Below are 17,007 nucleotides of genomic sequence, written 5' to 3'. Positions count from 1 at the left end.
CGCAATGCAGAAACCGCAGACATCAAAGAGTGGTCGAGATTGTCTTTTTCAAATATTTCCCCTTTTAAACATATTTTTTAATTTTTTTCTTTGTTTAGATCGATTATTTATTATCTAAAATATCGGGGGAAATGTGACAGTAACAAAAAAGATAATACAAGTAAGTGATAATTATGAGGTAGATATTCGTGACCTATTTACAGACACAATTTTTTTTCATTTTGACGTAATTTGTTTAATTGTTTAAAATATGCGAATGAATAATTTTATGAAGTTGTTTTTTTATTCAACGAAATATTAGACATCAATTAATGATTCAAAGCTAAAAATGATAGACATTTCAAATAATAAATATACTTACCGGTACTTTCTTTTTATGGTTGGGTTGCAACAAAAGCGGTTGTGCGGTGTCTGTAAACAGGGGTCGTCAGAGTAAAACAGACAAATTAAAAATAGTTTGGTGGCTTCATGTGCCATGAAACTGCTATGGCAGCATGTAGACATATTGTTCTATCAAACACAACAGTTGTTTTGGCTTAAAATACAGCAGCTTATTTTAAAGAAGGGTGCAAGAGCAGAAACTGCTTTTTCAGCCTTGTCTGTGTTTTCCGCCATATAATGATCACTGTGCTGCTTTTATCACTGTTCTTTTTTTTTTTCATGTGCCCTCCTTGAAGGTCCTTCAGGGATTTTTTCCTTTCTGATTGTCAGAAATCCCCTGACGTGACCCATTTTCTGTCACCCGTATCTGTAATGAAAAGCAGAAGGTTTCACTGTCGTCAGATGGTAATAACGCAGCATTAGCGTCACATGGCTCACTGATGGGATCTATCTCATGTATTAAAACTTTTACTAGATGAACAGTTGGATCAGTGTGATGTCGCCTAGTTGAATTTGAGAAATCTTGTCTTTTTTCCATTATCGCTGATCGTTTTAAGTGGGACTTTTCCCCCCTTGCTTCTAATTCTAGCAAATAAATTTCTATTGTCACTTTTAATTATCCAGCAAACTCATGGAATCTACTGTACATCAGAATGTCGTTTTTTTCATTAGACTGTGGAATACAAAGTTTTCATTTCTCATTAAAAATATTTTTATTAAAGTTACTGTATATGACAATCTAATATATTGCAATACATTTTAACAAAATATGACGTTTTGCTGGTTTAATGATCGTGCCTTTTTTACTGGCAAAAAATATTATTCCATTGTTTATACAGTATAAATTGTTGTATAATTTTGTTGTTGTTGTTGTTATTAAAAAACAACTATTTGGCTGGATCATTTTGTTCCCTTTGCCAAATTTGTTTAGGTGTTGGTTCACTCATTGCTTTTTAAGTGATATGCTGGCAATCAATCTATTAATCAATCAATCAGACTTTGAAGTGCTTTACATAATTAAACATCATCAAAAGCAATAAACAAATACTGTAATAGGACCATTTTTGTGGCTAAAGGCCTTAGTGAAGAGACTAAAGAGATGTCACCTATAGATCATACAAAATTCAGTTCAAAATCATCCTTCTCACTTACAAAGCACTCAATAACTTGGCCCCGCCCTACCTCACAGACCTTCTCTGTCCCCACACCCCTTCCCGTCACCTTCGCTCTTCTAATGGAAACATCCTCGCACCGCCCAAACAAAGAACACACCGAACTAGGGGGGACAGAGCCTTCTCCGCTGCCGCCCCCTCCCTTTGGAACTCACTCCCAAAACCCATTCGTTCATGTTCAGACCTTCCCACATTCAAAAAACTGTTAAAAACTCACCTTTTTAAACTAGCTTTTAACTCATAATTATTTTCTTGTTTTGTTCTGTCAACGTTGTTTGCTGTTTCTGTTCCTATTGTAAAGCGTCTTTGAGCATTGGTAAAAGCGCTCTACAAATAAAATGTATTATTATTATTATTATTATTAGATGGCATTCAGCCCCAGAGGACATACAGGGGTTGGACAAAATAATGTAAACACCTAACATTTTGGCATCATAATCATTGAACATAATTTTATTTTAAAGAAAGGCACAAGGAACATTCTCACGAAGTTGAGCATCTCGTATGGCCGGCACAATCCCCAGACCTCAACATTATTGAGCATTTATGGTCAGTTTTAGGATTCAATTAAGACATCGATTTCCACCGCCATCGTATCTAACTGAAGAATGGCTTAAAATTCCTTTGGAAACAGTTCACAATTTGTATGAATCAATACATCGGAGAATTGAGACTGTAATTGCTGCAAAAGGCGGACCTACACCATGTCAAATTAGTTTTTGTTAATTTTTTAAGGTGTTTCCATTTTTTTTGTCCAACCCCTGTAGATAACCAGTCGACTAAAAACGGGAGCATGACTCCAGTCTACAGGTTTTTTACAATATGCAGCGAGGTGAAGTAGGAGTGGGAACCTCTCGTTACCTCACGATACGATTTGCGATACAAAGCTCACAATAACGATGATCTGACGATATGACGATACAACGATTATCGATACATTGATCAGGAAATCATTCTAGGATATTCTACAAACAACTAATAAACAGAAAAACAAGCTTCTGCTGTGAATTGGAATGAGTTTATCACTAGTAGACGTCCAGTCCGTTTGAACTGGGAGGGTGGCAGCGAATGAACATTTGTTCATCCGCTGCCATCCCTCCCACTTCAAACGGATTGAACGTCTATGGCCATCAGTGACAGCCAATGCCAGGCAATGAGGTAATTTTGGGCCATTTAAGGTCATTTACCTGTTGATTTTCAGTTACTTCCTGTTGATTTTGGAGTATTTCATAGGTCACTTCCTGTTTATTTTGCGTTACTGAACAGGAAGTGACCTGGGAATCACCCAAATGAATAGGCAGTGACTCAAACTGGAAAATGACCTGTAAATGCCCTAAAATGAACAGCAAGTGACCTGTAAATGTCCTGAAAATCGGACAGAATGACTTTGAATGCTCAGGTTTCGAATGAACAAACATTCCCTGTCTAAACGGATTGGGCGTCGAGCACCGTCAATGCAGCCTTAGAGTTAATTGAGACACTATTATGGTGGAAGATTTTGGTAGCAACTTGTTGGTTCCTTTTTTTTTTTCTAAACATTGACACCTTTTCAAAATGATATCTCGGTTCTTGGCAGGAGCATATCGATAACCTTTTGGGATACAAAGTATCACGATATATCACCATTTCGATATTTTGTCACACCCCTAAGGTGAAGTGTGTTGACTTATTCAAGTTGACGCTTGAATATTCAGCACAAGAACTCTGTCCAGCTTTCTCCTAATGCACCTGACACTGTGCTGTATATATATGTATGTAGATGGACTGGAATGTATGTACCTTTGCACACACCTTATGAAACTGTTTGTGGTTTAATAAAAATATGTTCTGTTTAATATAATGTTAATGCTAAACTCACACTGTATTCCAGGATCTGACTTTGCCCAAGACCCCAGTGTGGTCGCAGCCCCCTCCTGGAACACGTCTAGTGATGGTAAAGAACACACATGTACACACCTTCTATGCAAAGCATCCACAATAGATGGTGCTGTTTTCAGTTACAACTCGACAGTAAATGCATATACAAATACATTGCCTCTCACATAGATTAGACGCATTCAAAACACAGTTTGTGTATCTTCTGAAATTGCATTTTAGGAATGTGTTGACAAATGAATACACTCCTTCAGTCAACCCACTGTAGCGAATACCTGATGGAATAAATTACACACTAATGTACTCAACATGTGGTAAAAGCCACAGGTGCATTTCCTAATTTCCATTGACCCAGTTTGTGTTTTTGTCTTATAATGAAGCTAAAAGTAGAGCCTGAAATGTATGCATACATTATCTTGCCTTTAGTTACACAGGTATTTTCAAGTACAGTTTAATATTTACTGTTCTACAGTGTATAGTAAGTTTTTGCTTGGGACAGCATACCGAATCAGGCATTTTTATCCTGCATGAAGTAAAATAAAGGAAGTAAGATGTCAAGCAATTGGCCTCAACATTATAATCACATGCGAGATGTAATGAGAGCCAATACTGGATCTGTAGCAAAGTTTCTGCAAATGACATAGTAGTGTATATTTTCAACACATATCGGCTGTGATCTTTAAGCTTCTGTATCATAGCTGTTAGCGTAGCATATTTTTAAAACAATACTGTTGATAATAGTAAAACTCATTAATAAAAAATAAAATAGGGATTTTCATGATAAAAGCCTAAGATAAACAAAAAGTAAATGATGATGACACAGAGGCACACATATGTATGTCATGTATGTCAGCACTTGTTGCTCACCAAGGAAAAAAATTCCAACCAAAAACAATGTGTTGATGCGCTCGAATCTCAGGCCCAGGGTGGGATAGGAACTAGGATGACGCAATTTAGTCAAATACACTTGAAACTGTTTTATATTATAATAACAATCAGGGCAAATTTTAGGGGCACAAGCAGAAGATTCCGGGGTGCACACTGTAAGTTTTCCTCTAATTGTCACTCTTTAAACGATAAATACTTTCATAATAAATGCAAAAAAAAACTGATAAATCCATATTTAATTCTCTATCAGTTTTGACATCAACCAATATACTGCTTAGAATTGAGGCTAACATCAGACTTCTGTTCTATGTTCTGGTTACTGGTTGCACATGTGAGAGTAGATTAAAAAAAATAGTTGTACTGGCTCTAATTTTAGTCTCAAAATCCGACCATTTGGTCGCAGTTTGGAGCCCTGATTATGACGATATCGCTGTGTAAAGGGTGTGTTCTGAGCCCTCTGCTTTACACCCTGTACACTCATGACTGCTCCGCCTCCTCTGCATCCAACCTCATCGTCAAGTTTGCCGACGACACCACAGTGCTCGGACTCATCTCCAACGACGATGAAACGGACTACAGAAGAGAGGTGCAACATCTGGAGTCATGGTGTCACAAAAACAACTTGGCTCTAAACACAAAGAAAACCAAGGAGATCGTGGTGGATTTCCGTAAGGGGAGTCACATCATCCATCAGCCTCTTACTATCGGCAACGATGTGGTGGAGAAGGTGAGAAGCTTCAAATTCCTGGGGGTAACAGTGACTGAGGACCTGTCCTGGGGGGACCACATCTCCACAGCGGTGGGCAAGGCACAACAACGCCTCTATTACCTGAGGAAGCTGAAGAGCACTAACATCCCCAGACCACTGATGGTGAATTTTTACAACTGTGCCATCAGCAGTGTTCTGACATACGGATTTTTAGTGTGGTTTTCCAGCTGCACTAAGGCAGACGTGCAGGCGCTCCAGCGCGTGGTGAAAGCTGCCAGGAGAATCATAGGAATGACTCTCCCTGAGATCAGCACCATCTACTCCACTCGCTGTTTGAGAAGAGTGCACAACATCCTGCGAGACCAGCACCATCCTGCTCACAGTCTTTTCCACCTGCTGCCCTCAGGGAGAAGGTACAGGTCCATACAGGCCAGAACATCACGACTGTCCAACAGTCTGTACCCACAGGCTGTGAGGCTACTGAACTCTGCCCCTCTCCCCTCTCTGCCCCCCTCTTACGGACAATAATCCACATCCACCAACAACAATAACTCTGAGCTGGTTTGCATTGTTGCAGTATGTCACTATCCACTATTTCCTCCTCCCTGACACTTACCCATTGGTTGACAACCAGTAGGCTGTACTTGATTATACTTGATTAACTTATCTGGGTTTTGCACTGATTTTTGCCTGTTTTCAACTGGTATATTTTTGCTCTGCACTTTAGCACTGACACGACCTCATGCTGCTGTTGAATCTTTGCTGTACATATGTCCAAAACTGTGTCAATGTTTACACTTGGTACTGATGGGTATTTATTTTATGGGTTTGCACTTTGCACTTTACCAACTTAGCTGTATGAGCTGGATGGATGCTCCAAACCAAGTTTCGTTGTGCTTTTTTTGTAACAATGACAATAAATATTCTGAATCTGAATCTGAATCTAAAATGTAAAATATAAATCCAAAACATTTTTTTTCACACCATAGTACTACAGTATATGTTGCATCTGTAGCCCAGCTTCCACGCTTCTCTTGCCCATCATTGCAAAGTTCCACCTGGATATATTTTCAACTCAGTACATGTTGGTTGGTTTGAATCAGTACTTCTCAAATAGTGGGGCACGCCACCCCTTCGGGGGCGTGGAACGATGCCTGGGGTGGCTCATGTGACCTCGGGGAACATACTTTTTTGCTGTACTACAATAAAGTGTACTTGCACATCCACTCAGTGGGTGGCAGTGGCGATCTCATTTTCAGAGCGCGAGCAGTATTTTTGAACCGAACAAGAGCACACAGCAAAGAGATATAAAGAGCTGTGCATCGTTTTCGGGCCAGGCTCACGCAGCTACCCACTCTGTTCTCCGGTTCTCACGTGTCCACCCGAGAAGCGACATGTTCGGCGTGGGAGCCTCACAACGACCGCCTTCACCTGCAGTTCTCCCCCGGCCGCCGAGAATGCGCTGATTTCAGGCCGTTTGGCTTTTGGCTTTGACTTTTAATTCAGTGTGAGATGAGGAAAGACAACTCTGTATACTATGTCTAAAAATGTTTGCAGCGGACAGCGGGAAGCCAAATCAATTAAGAAGTCACTGAAAGACATTAGACCCCAATCTCATTGATAATGATTTTTCAATAACATGCCAAATATTGCCAACAACTGTCTCGCTTTGTCAGTGTTAAATCAGTAAACTAGGGAGCACTGTTTAGCATGCTCAGTGCTAAATAACCCCACACCATTGAAAAGCAGCTTATACTGCGAGCAGCAAAGATAAAACTGTCCCTCTGTCCAATGACACTTTCGTTTTTGTCCAATTCCTTTTTTCGCTTTTTCGGTCTAATTCTATTGTCCGCATGAGTTAATGTTTCTAATCAATTTGAATTTATTATTATTTGTTGATTTTAAATTTTGTTCAGTATCAAATGGTCAAAAAATGTACCTTGAGTGTATTTTTACAGTTTGTTATACTTTATTGTAAATTGATCTATGTTACTTTTATTTTTCTTTAATAGAAAAAAAGGACACAATGTTAGCCAGAGGTGTACTTATAATAATTTCATAGACAAAATGATACTATTTACAGTTGTGCTGGGGAGCGAAACATTTAAATCTTCCTGGGGGGATGTAACACAAAATAATTGAGAAGCACTGATTTAAATAATGAAAAGGACTAAAAGAGTAATATAAAATTTTCTTTTGGAGCACTGCAAGAAGTATGATGTAACAGGTTTTGAGTCATTTTCTTAACGGAGTTGCCCAGACTTATCTGGCAAGTCTACCCTCAGAGTTGTCCTTTGGGGGCTGAGAGAGTCAACATCCGTCCTGTCACCCATGAAGATACACTGAATTGGAAGCCCCTCAGCATTATTGAATTTGACCTTTTTTTGCTCTCTCGTTTTGGTCTGGTTTGTTTAATAACACTCTTGTGGGGGCCAACTGAACCACAACATCTGTCCCAGAACAGACGCTATGTACAACGAGAAAAAAGTTTTTGCTAAACTCATAGGCAAGATGCAACGTTGTAGTTTCAACACATGACTGAGAAACCACGGTAACAAGGCTGAACCATGAGGGATATTTTAAAACATGAAACTAATTACAGTTGGTTCTGTCAATAGCAATATGAAAGTCTAAAACGCAAAATCTCCACATTTGTAGTGAAGCAAGTGTATTTGTGTGTGTCGTTTTGAGTTCAGCCCCATAACCAACATCTGTTCCTTATCTGATGGATGGATGGTGATTGCGCCACCTGTTTTGTCTTCGGGCGGGGAATGGTTTAGATTGGACAAGAAGACAGCGTTCAGGTAGCGTGACTTTATCAGTATGCATCAGTAGCAGGAAGTTATGCTGAAAGAGGCTCATTATTGGGTTCAGCAATACTGGGGTGTAATTAGTGGTGTTGATAGTTTACATAGTTTTATTTTCAGGCTTGTTTTCCTTTTTCCTTATTTCTTCCTGTCATCTCGCAGTTGGGGAGCAAACGAACTATAATGAAATTCACCTTTAGCCATCGCTGGCAGCGCTACAGAGCCGACTCCATGGTGTGTGTTTAGTTAGCTGTACAGACGCTCGGGTTTCTGAGATTGGCCCCTCGCTGAGGGCGGCCTGCAAAGCACTCTTCTCTCGTGATGGTTCATATATAGAAGGCAATGTTTCTGGTCAAGCAAGAAAGTGTCGTGCAACGTATCAGTTTGAAATATGAATAGCTTGTGTGCGTTTTGGCACTATGGGGTGTGCTTATGTTTACATATGTGCTGCTGCATATGAGTATGTGATTGCACAAAACCTCTGCAAGAAAGTCCGGGTTGATGACAGGACACCATTTAGTCGGCCACCACATGAAAGGGGAAATGTGCAAGAACGGTTTAGATTTCATGGTGATCATGGTGCCAAATACCACAACACTCACCACAAGACAATTGCATACAGAGTGGCTTTGTTACATGGACACTGGATGAACATTTTTCTTCACTTGTCCTCTTCACTTTGCTTATGTCTCTTCTTAATGCACTTAACAGTCCTTCGGCTTTCCAATGTTTCATTGTCACTTGTTAGATCAGCTATAAATGGGTTCAGGTTGAGGTTAATTAAGAATTGACTAGTGAAGATTGTTAACGAGGGAAAAGATGACAGTGCTTCAATTGGTTCAAGCAAATTGATGTTTTTTTTCCTCAAATTTTATCACAACAAAACATGATTTGACAAAGAACAATTTGAAAAAAATCTGAATTGTACTTTCACATTGCATATAGCGGAAAACACTCAGGTGACTTGACATTCCGCTCTAAGGCCCCCAATTTGGCCAAATTTCAGAATTGTCCGATATGCATGTGTGATGAATCATTGGAAAGCTTGAAATCTCAATTTTCTGGGGGAAGAAAATTTTTGAACAGGAGGGCATTTTTGAAAAAAAAAAATTTTTAAACAGCACAACCCTATCTGGAGGTGAGAGCAGAATTACAGATGCCATGACTTTAACGAGATATTATCGTGGACTTACCTTGTTTAGATCCAAAAACTCCATGTAGCATGTATCACTGAGTGTCAAGACACAGCTGTGAATGGCCACAGCTGGATTTTTGGGGGATTTTATGGGTGAAACATGGAAATATAACAAGGGGCATGATGCGGAAATTGCAAACATCAAGGAGTGGTCGAGATGGTCTTTTTCATATATTTACCCTTTGAAAAGGAAAAGAAAATGTTGTTTTTCAATTTTTCTTTGCTTGGATCGATTATTTATCATCTAACATATCAGAGAAAATGCGATATTAACAAAAATAAATAAATACAATTAAGCGATAGTTATGAGGTAGATATCCGTGACTTTTTTACAGACGCCATTTTTTTCATTGTGACGTTATTTGTTTAAAAGTTTAAAATATGCGAGTTTTTTTTTTTTTTTTAATTAAATATTAGACATCAATTAATGATTCGAAGCTAAAAATGACAGACATTTCGAATAATAAATACAATTACTTATACTACTATACTACACTATACGATACTATACTATACTATACTATACTATACTATATTACTTGTTTATAGCTAGGTTGAAACAAAAGCGGTAGTGCGACGTCTGTAAACGGGGGTTTTCAGGGTAAAAGGGACAAATTAAAAATACTTTGGGGGCTTAATGTGCCATGAATCTGCTATGGCAGCATATAGACATATTTTTCTATCAAACACAACAGCTCTTTTGGCTTAAAATACAGCAGTTTCTTTTAAAAAGGAGTGCAAGAGCAGAAACTGCTTTTTCAGTCTTGTCTGTGTTTTCCGCCATATGTAAACAAATCAAATCCCTGCTAAGAAATCTAAGAGCAGTATCAAACCGCAACAAATCTAGCATGGTTCTGCTAGATTTCTTCTGTTTTGGTACTGGTTGTATGTTGGATTACCTAGTAGGTAAATGCATTACATATAGTTGAAACAATCAGAATTGACCTGTAGTGTGAACATAGCCTTTATTAGGTATTGCATCAGCTAGATTCTAGATGAGTGGTCCCCAACCTTTTTGCACCATGGACCGGTGTAATGTGGGCTTTTTTATTCAGGGACCGGCAATGTGTGGCAGAAAATGACAGTAAATAAAAAAGAACATGTCGAGGCTAAAAATGAATATTAAGTGCAGGCAAAATGTCACTCACTACACTCTAAATCAACCTTTTTTTAACAGCGGCCTCTCCTAAACCTTGTCGGCAAATATCCGTGGTTGCAAGCATAATGAGTTCTTCTCCAATCGTGAAAGGTTTCTTAGCTTTAGCAATACGGCTCACCATGAGGTATGATGCTCTCAGTGCATTCGCTTTTGTTGCCTCGTTTGCTAGCTCTTAGCCTCATATTATGCGTAATGGACTTGGTTGTAGGCTACTCTTCTGGCTCAGCAGGTGGACTTTACCCCGTAAAAAAGCCGTCCAAAGACAGTTGCCACCCGCAGCACACAGCCAACAGCAGCTAAAGTTACTGTTTACGTTGACTGGCGCTGGGCTGCTATAGGTGTGCAAACACCTTAGTAATTTAGTAAAAAAAAAACTATACAAATCTTAACTCTGATTAATCTATGGAGCAGACAGGGAAATTGAAGTGTCAAGAGCCACAGGCCAGAATTGCAGTCATTAATAAATTATTTATTTCTCTACCCGGTAGCAAATGTGCCACGGACCGGTACCGGTCCACGGCCCGGTGGTTGAGGACCACTCTTCTAGATAACTAAAAATGTGTTTTAGATTGAAACTGAATTATTGAGTAATTGGTGATGTCACTCTAATTTATGATGTGAGTAAATCTAAGCATTTTGGAACGAATAAGTCCTAGCGAAATCTTACCTCAGATAACTACCCAAACACACCTGCAAAATATCCATTGCCTTGCTAAAAATAAAAAAAAAATGAAGGGAAAGGAGACGACTGGCTAAGCTTGTTTCTGGACCTAAACTCTGTTGAGTGAGGAGTCCTCTAATGGAAGGTAGACGCACATAAGGTCTCTAACGTTCACCAGTGAGACTAATGTCTTCATTGAGGGTTGGAAGACGATTTACATGACAACCTGTGAAACTGGTGAACAGCATGCTCAAGAGTAAGGCAGTGATTGGTAATCATGGCAGCTACAGAAATTATCGACACTTTAGGCTCAATTTCAACTGTGAAATCACACGCGGACACATGCACACGCACATTTAGACAAACAACTATTCACAATGTCACCTATGGGAAATTCAGAATGTTCAATCAGCCTAAACTGCATGTTTTGGGGATGTGGGATAAAGCTGGAGTACCTGGAGAAAACCCATGTAGGCATGGGGAGGACATGCAAACTCCTCAGAGGAAGGCCGAAGCCCGGATTTGAACCGGCAACCCTAGAACTGTGAGGCGGACATGCTAACCAGTGACCACACTATACTGTGCCACCCTGTCAAGTTTATGTATGAATATAGATTATTTTAGACAAATAAGAGTGATAAAATAATCAACTTCAAAATAGTTTCTCCAACCCCTAATTAATTTCAGTTTTGTCTTTGTTATAAACAATTTGTACAGATAAAAGCACACCAGGCAAGTCGTAAATGATTCTCAGTCGGAACAAAAGCTTGCACCCACAGTGGTTGGATTGGTTTGGACACCCCTGCACGAAACTATCTGTTACTAATTCCATCCAACCATCCATCCTTTTTTTTTTTTTTTTTAGACACTCACTGTACGGTCAAGCCTGACTTTGATCAGTCTGTGATTACAGTAAAAAAAATTTTACTATCATCCATGATCTGGCTTTCATTACATACTGTATTGTATGAAACTGTGCTTCATTTAGTCCCTTATTATGTTTTTCATTACTATGTTCCAGGGCCATTTTTCATTCGCCTCGAGAGTCCCATGAACAACATCACCACCTCTCTGGGCCAGACAGCTGAACTGTTCTGTCGGGTGTCTGGCAATCCACCGCCGACAGTGCGCTGGCTCAAGAATGACGCGCCTGTGGTACAGGAGCCACGCCGGGTCTCGTACCGGTCGACACCATATGGGTCACGTCTTCGCATCCGTAATCTGGACACTACAGACACTGGCTACTTCCAATGTGTCGCAACCAACGCTCAGGGCACAGTTTCTACCACCGGTGTGCTCTTTGTCAAATTCGGTAAGAAAACTTGTAAAAGTTGTGGAAGAGGTTGCTTAGTCACCCAAAACAGTATGCCATGCTTTTAAAAAAACGTATGACATTCTGATGGCACAGTGAAAGTATTTTATGTGCAGTGTTTAACCCTCTTGGTATGATTTAGTTTTTTTCTGATTTCGCTTTTTCTGGCAGTGGTCTGGCGCCACTTAACAACACTCGGCCTATTCTTGCTTGTAGCTGGCAGCTAGAGACACAGACAAATCTGGTAATAATATTTTTTAATCCATTAGTCAAATATCCCCTTGCCTTCTTTTCCAGATCCGCTGCCTACGCCTCTACAAGGAAGACCAACGTAAGTCATTAAATCACCATGTCCCACATCTGTCCGTATCTTCTATTGTTTTAAGGTTGTTCTGGGTTCTCGTGACTCTACAGTATGTTAATAAACATTACTCAAAAGAATTAGAGGAACACTTCGTAAACACGTAAGATCCAAACGGGGTAAAGATTATCCTTCCTTCTAATAAGAAATGATGTATTAGTAACAAAATGATGCCACATAATTTGATAGAGATGAAAATGATCACCCTATAGTGGGGGAAATCAAAGATACCCCCAAAATAAAAGTGAAAAAATTATGCAACAGACTGGTCCTTTTTGCCAAAATGTCATTGTAGCAACTCAAAGTGATTCTCAGTAGTTTGTGTGGTCCCCAAGTGCTTGTACGCATGCCTGACAACGTCTGGGCATGCTCCTAATGAGATGACATATGGTGTTCTGGGGGATCTCCTCCCAGATCTGGACCAGGACAGTCTGAGGAGCAACCTGATGGTCTGGAGGAGATTCCTGGAGACAAGTAGTTCCTCCAGGAGAGCTGGACAGGGCCTTAGACGGTCCATAAACCCTCAGCAGGATCAGTATCTGCTTCTTTGTACAAGGCAGAATAGGATGAGCAATGCCACTGCCCTACAAAATGACCTATATACAGGACTGTCTCAGATAATTAGAATATTGTGATAAAGTTCTTTACTTTCTGTAATGCAATTAAAAAAACAAAAATGTCATACATTCTGGATTCATTACACATCAACTGAACTATTTCAAGCCTTTTATTATTTTAATATTGCTGAATTTGGCTTACAGCTTAAGAAAACTCAAAAATCCTATCTCAAAATATTAGAATATCATGAAAAAGTATACAAGTAGGCTATTCAACTAATCACCTGAATCATCTAATTAACTCGAAACACCTGCGAGGGTTTCCTGAGCCTTAAAAACACATAGCTTGGTTCAGTAAACTAAATCACAAGTATGGGGAAGACTGCTGATCTGACTGCTGTCCAGAGGACCATCATTGATACCCTCCATCAGGAGGGTAAGACACAAAAAGAAATTTCGCAAAGAGCAGGCTGTTCACAGAGTGCAGTTTCAAAGCATATCCACAAAAAGTCTGTTGGAAGGGAAAAATGTGGCCGGAAACGCTGCACAACCAAGAGAGATGACCGCAGCTTTAACAAAATTGTGAAGAAGAGCCGCTTCCAGAATTTGGGGGAGCTTCAAAGACAGTGGGCTGAAGCTGGAGTCCAGGTATCAAAAGCCACAGTTCACAGACGTGTCCGGGAAATGGGCTACAATAGCCGTATTCCCATGGTCAAGCCACTTCTGAACTCAAGACAATGGAAGAAGCGTCTGACTTGGGCTATGGAGAAGAAGCACTGGACAGTTGCAGAGTGGTCCAAAGTCCTCTTTTCAGACGAAAGCAAGTTTTGCATTTCATTTGGAAGTCAAGGCGCCAGAGTCTGGAGAAAGGCTGGAGAGGAGCAAAATCCAAGTTGCTTGAAATCCAGTGTGAAGTTCCCACAGTCAGCAATGGTTTGGGGAGCCATGTCAGCTGCTGGTGTTGGTCCGCTGTGTTTCATCAAGTCCAGAGTAAATGCAACTGTGTACCAAGAGATTTTAGAGCACTACATGCTTCCATCTGCTGAAAAGCTCTATGGAGATGAGGATTTCATTTTCCAGCATGATCTGGCACCTGCCCACAGTGCCAAAACCACCAGTAACTGGTGCACTGACCATGGCATCACTGTCCTTGATTGGCCTGCTAATTCCCCTGACCTGAACCCCATCGAGAATTTGTGGGGTATAGTTAAGAAGAAGATGAAAGACACCAGACCTACAAATGCAAATGAGCTGAAGGCCGCTATCGAAGCATCCTGGGCATCAATAACACCTCAGCAATGCCACAGGCTGATTGCCTCCATGCCACGCCGGATTGATGCAGTAATCCGTGCAAAAGGATTCCCAACCAAGTACTGAGTGCATCAATGGACATTTTCAAATGTTTGATGTAGTTTTGCTGTTATAAAATTATTTTTTTACTTGGTCTGAGGAAGTATTCTAATTTTTTGATATAGGATTTTTGAGGTTTCTTAAGCTGTAAGCCAAAATCAGCAATATTCAAATAATAAAAGGCTTGAAATAGTTCAGTTGATGTGTAATGAATCCAGAATGTATGACATTTTTGTTTTTTTAATTGCATTACAGAGAGTAAAGAACTTTATCACAATATTCTAATTTCCTGAGACAGTCCTGTAAGGCCACTTGTGTGAACGTTTCTGACCAAACAATCCGAAACAGACTCCATGTGGATGGGCTTGGGCCCTGTCATCCTGTAGGGGGCTCTGTGCTCACTGCCCAGCCCAGTAGAGTTCGATTGACATTTGCCATAGACCACCAGAATTGGCAACTACGCCACTGCCGCTCTGTGCTCTTTACCGATGAGAGCAAATTCAACCTGAGGACATGCAACAGACGTGAAAGGGTCTGGAGATGCCATGGAAAACATTATGCTGCCTGCAGCATCATTCAACATGACCGGTTTGGATGTGGTTAAGTGATGGTCTGGGGAGGCTTATACCTGGAAGGATGGAAAGACCTCTACGGGTTAGATAATGGCACACTTGCTGATTTTAAGTCTCGGGATGAAAACCTTGGACCCAATATCAGAACCTAGATGGGTTAAATGGGACCTGGATTCCTCCTGGTACACGATATTGCTCGACTTCATGTGGCGAGAGTATGCATGCAGTTGCTGAAGGATAAAGGAATTGACACTATTGACTGGCCCTCATGTTCACCTACCTAAACCCAATAGAAAACCTCTGGGACATTATGTTTAAGTCCATCCGGCGCTGCTAGGTTGGTCAGACTGTCCAGGAGCTCAGTGATGCTCTGATCCAAATCTGGGAGGAGATCCCCATGACACCATCCGTCGTCATATGAGGAGCATGCCCTGACGTTGTCATGCATGTGTTCAAGCTTGTGGAGTCCTCACTCATTTTGAGTTGCTACAATGACATTTTGGCAAAATGAACCAGTCTGCTGCATCATTTTCACTTTAATTTTTAGGTGTGTTTGATTTCCCCCCTCTGTTGGCCGATCATATTCATTTCTAGCAAATTATGTGGCATCATTTTGTTACTAATACATCACCTACTTAATGTAAGTAAAGATATTCTAGCTAATTCTTCACCCCGTTTAAATCTGATGTGTTTCAAAAATGTTCCTCTAATTTATTTGAGCAGTGTATTTACCATGGGTGGTGCTGTTAGCAAGTTCAAGTCATACGAATAGAATGTTACTATGCGTCCATAAAATACAAAAGTGCGTATAAAAAGACTCCACAGTCTACGCATGAGAAATCACATCATACAATGGGCGGGCCTTCAATATTATTTTATTTTATTGCTGCCATTTTGGGGGGGGCTTAATTAGGCCAATAGCCTTAAAAAGCCCTCTTGTTTGAGCATCACCACCTCCCCTCACATGGTTCACATTGACTATGATTTGTGCACTATGGTCAAAATTTTTAATAATCATACAACAGAGTTTATATATTCTAATGAGTCACAAGCCCTAATTTCAATTCGATTAATCTTCCCCATGTATTATGGCAGTTTTAGAAGTGACAAAAAAATAACTTATTCTTTTCTGTTTGAATTGCACAAGAGAAACTGAAAACTTATTGCATAGATTTTAATCGTTGTGCCTGCTGATCTACTGTATGAAATACCCTTCATTTGACAAACCTGACTATACTGCATTAAGATGTCTTGACCCAACCTTTTAACAACATTTTTAGAAAAAATGAGGGTTCCATTCTTACACAAATTAAATAAATTGGAAAATGGTTTATTATGACAGCAGCTGAGCTAGAGTGACTGTCGGCTGATCATCACTGCTGCTAATACTTAGTGTCATGGGCAACATATGAGCTGTAAAATTGGTTAGCAGCTGTCAAGAAGACAGGGTCACCTAATGATCTTCCTCATACCACAGCTGCCCGACCATCATAAATTCGGCTTTTTTTTTTTTTTTTTACTGAAAAGACATCTGGTGCACAACCTTGTTACGTTGACTGAAATATGTTCAAATGTGATGTTACCCATCCAAAATAAAGGGGAGAATGTTCTACCCATTACCTATCAGAATGTGAATGAAATGCATTGTTGTTTTCTACGGTCTGTGCAGTCTTTTTTAGCTCTAGCATGTTGTGGCGTGTGTATGTGTTTGGTGGGGGTGTTAATATAGCTTCTGAGGGCTATGTTTTTAGCAGTAGGCATAAAGCTGACTAGCCAGAAGTCCAAACTCAAACCATTTTTAGTTTAAGTCAAACTATTGTGACATCCCATTATTATTCCATCTTTTTAAAATGTACTAAATCACACATTCATTTTTCAGTTACTAGACTGTTGAGGTCAGTCTCAATGATACATATGATAAGCTTTGTAAAGGTGGCTTTTGACACACCCTCGACTAGAGATGTCCCGATCGATTTTTTTAATTATATCGTTTTCTAATTGTATTTAA

At 39.9% G+C, this 17,007-nt stretch overlaps 1 protein-coding gene across 2 annotated transcripts in view; it reads left to right on the top strand.

The window, feature by feature from the left end:
* Window positions 1-17,007, top strand: part of ror1 (receptor tyrosine kinase-like orphan receptor 1) — a 203,183-nt gene that overhangs the window by 129,251 nt on the left and 56,925 nt on the right. The window contains exons 2-4 of one of the 2 annotated variants that reach the window (XM_057841066.1): window positions 3,424-3,486; window positions 11,869-12,159; window positions 12,457-12,490. In XM_057841066.1, the coding sequence (XP_057697049.1) occupies window positions 3,424-3,486; window positions 11,869-12,159; window positions 12,457-12,490 (388 nt within the window). The remainder of the gene's footprint in view (window positions 1-3,423; window positions 3,487-11,868; window positions 12,160-12,456; window positions 12,491-17,007) is intronic. The other variant, XM_057841067.1, reaches the window with a different exon arrangement.

Source organism: Corythoichthys intestinalis, chromosome 7, assembly GCF_030265065.1.
Source record: "Corythoichthys intestinalis isolate RoL2023-P3 chromosome 7, ASM3026506v1, whole genome shotgun sequence".
Classification (NCBI taxonomy): domain Eukaryota; kingdom Metazoa; phylum Chordata; class Actinopteri; order Syngnathiformes; family Syngnathidae; genus Corythoichthys; species Corythoichthys intestinalis.
Note: the sequence above shows the minus strand (reverse complement) of the source record. Positions and strands in the feature narration are given on the sequence as shown.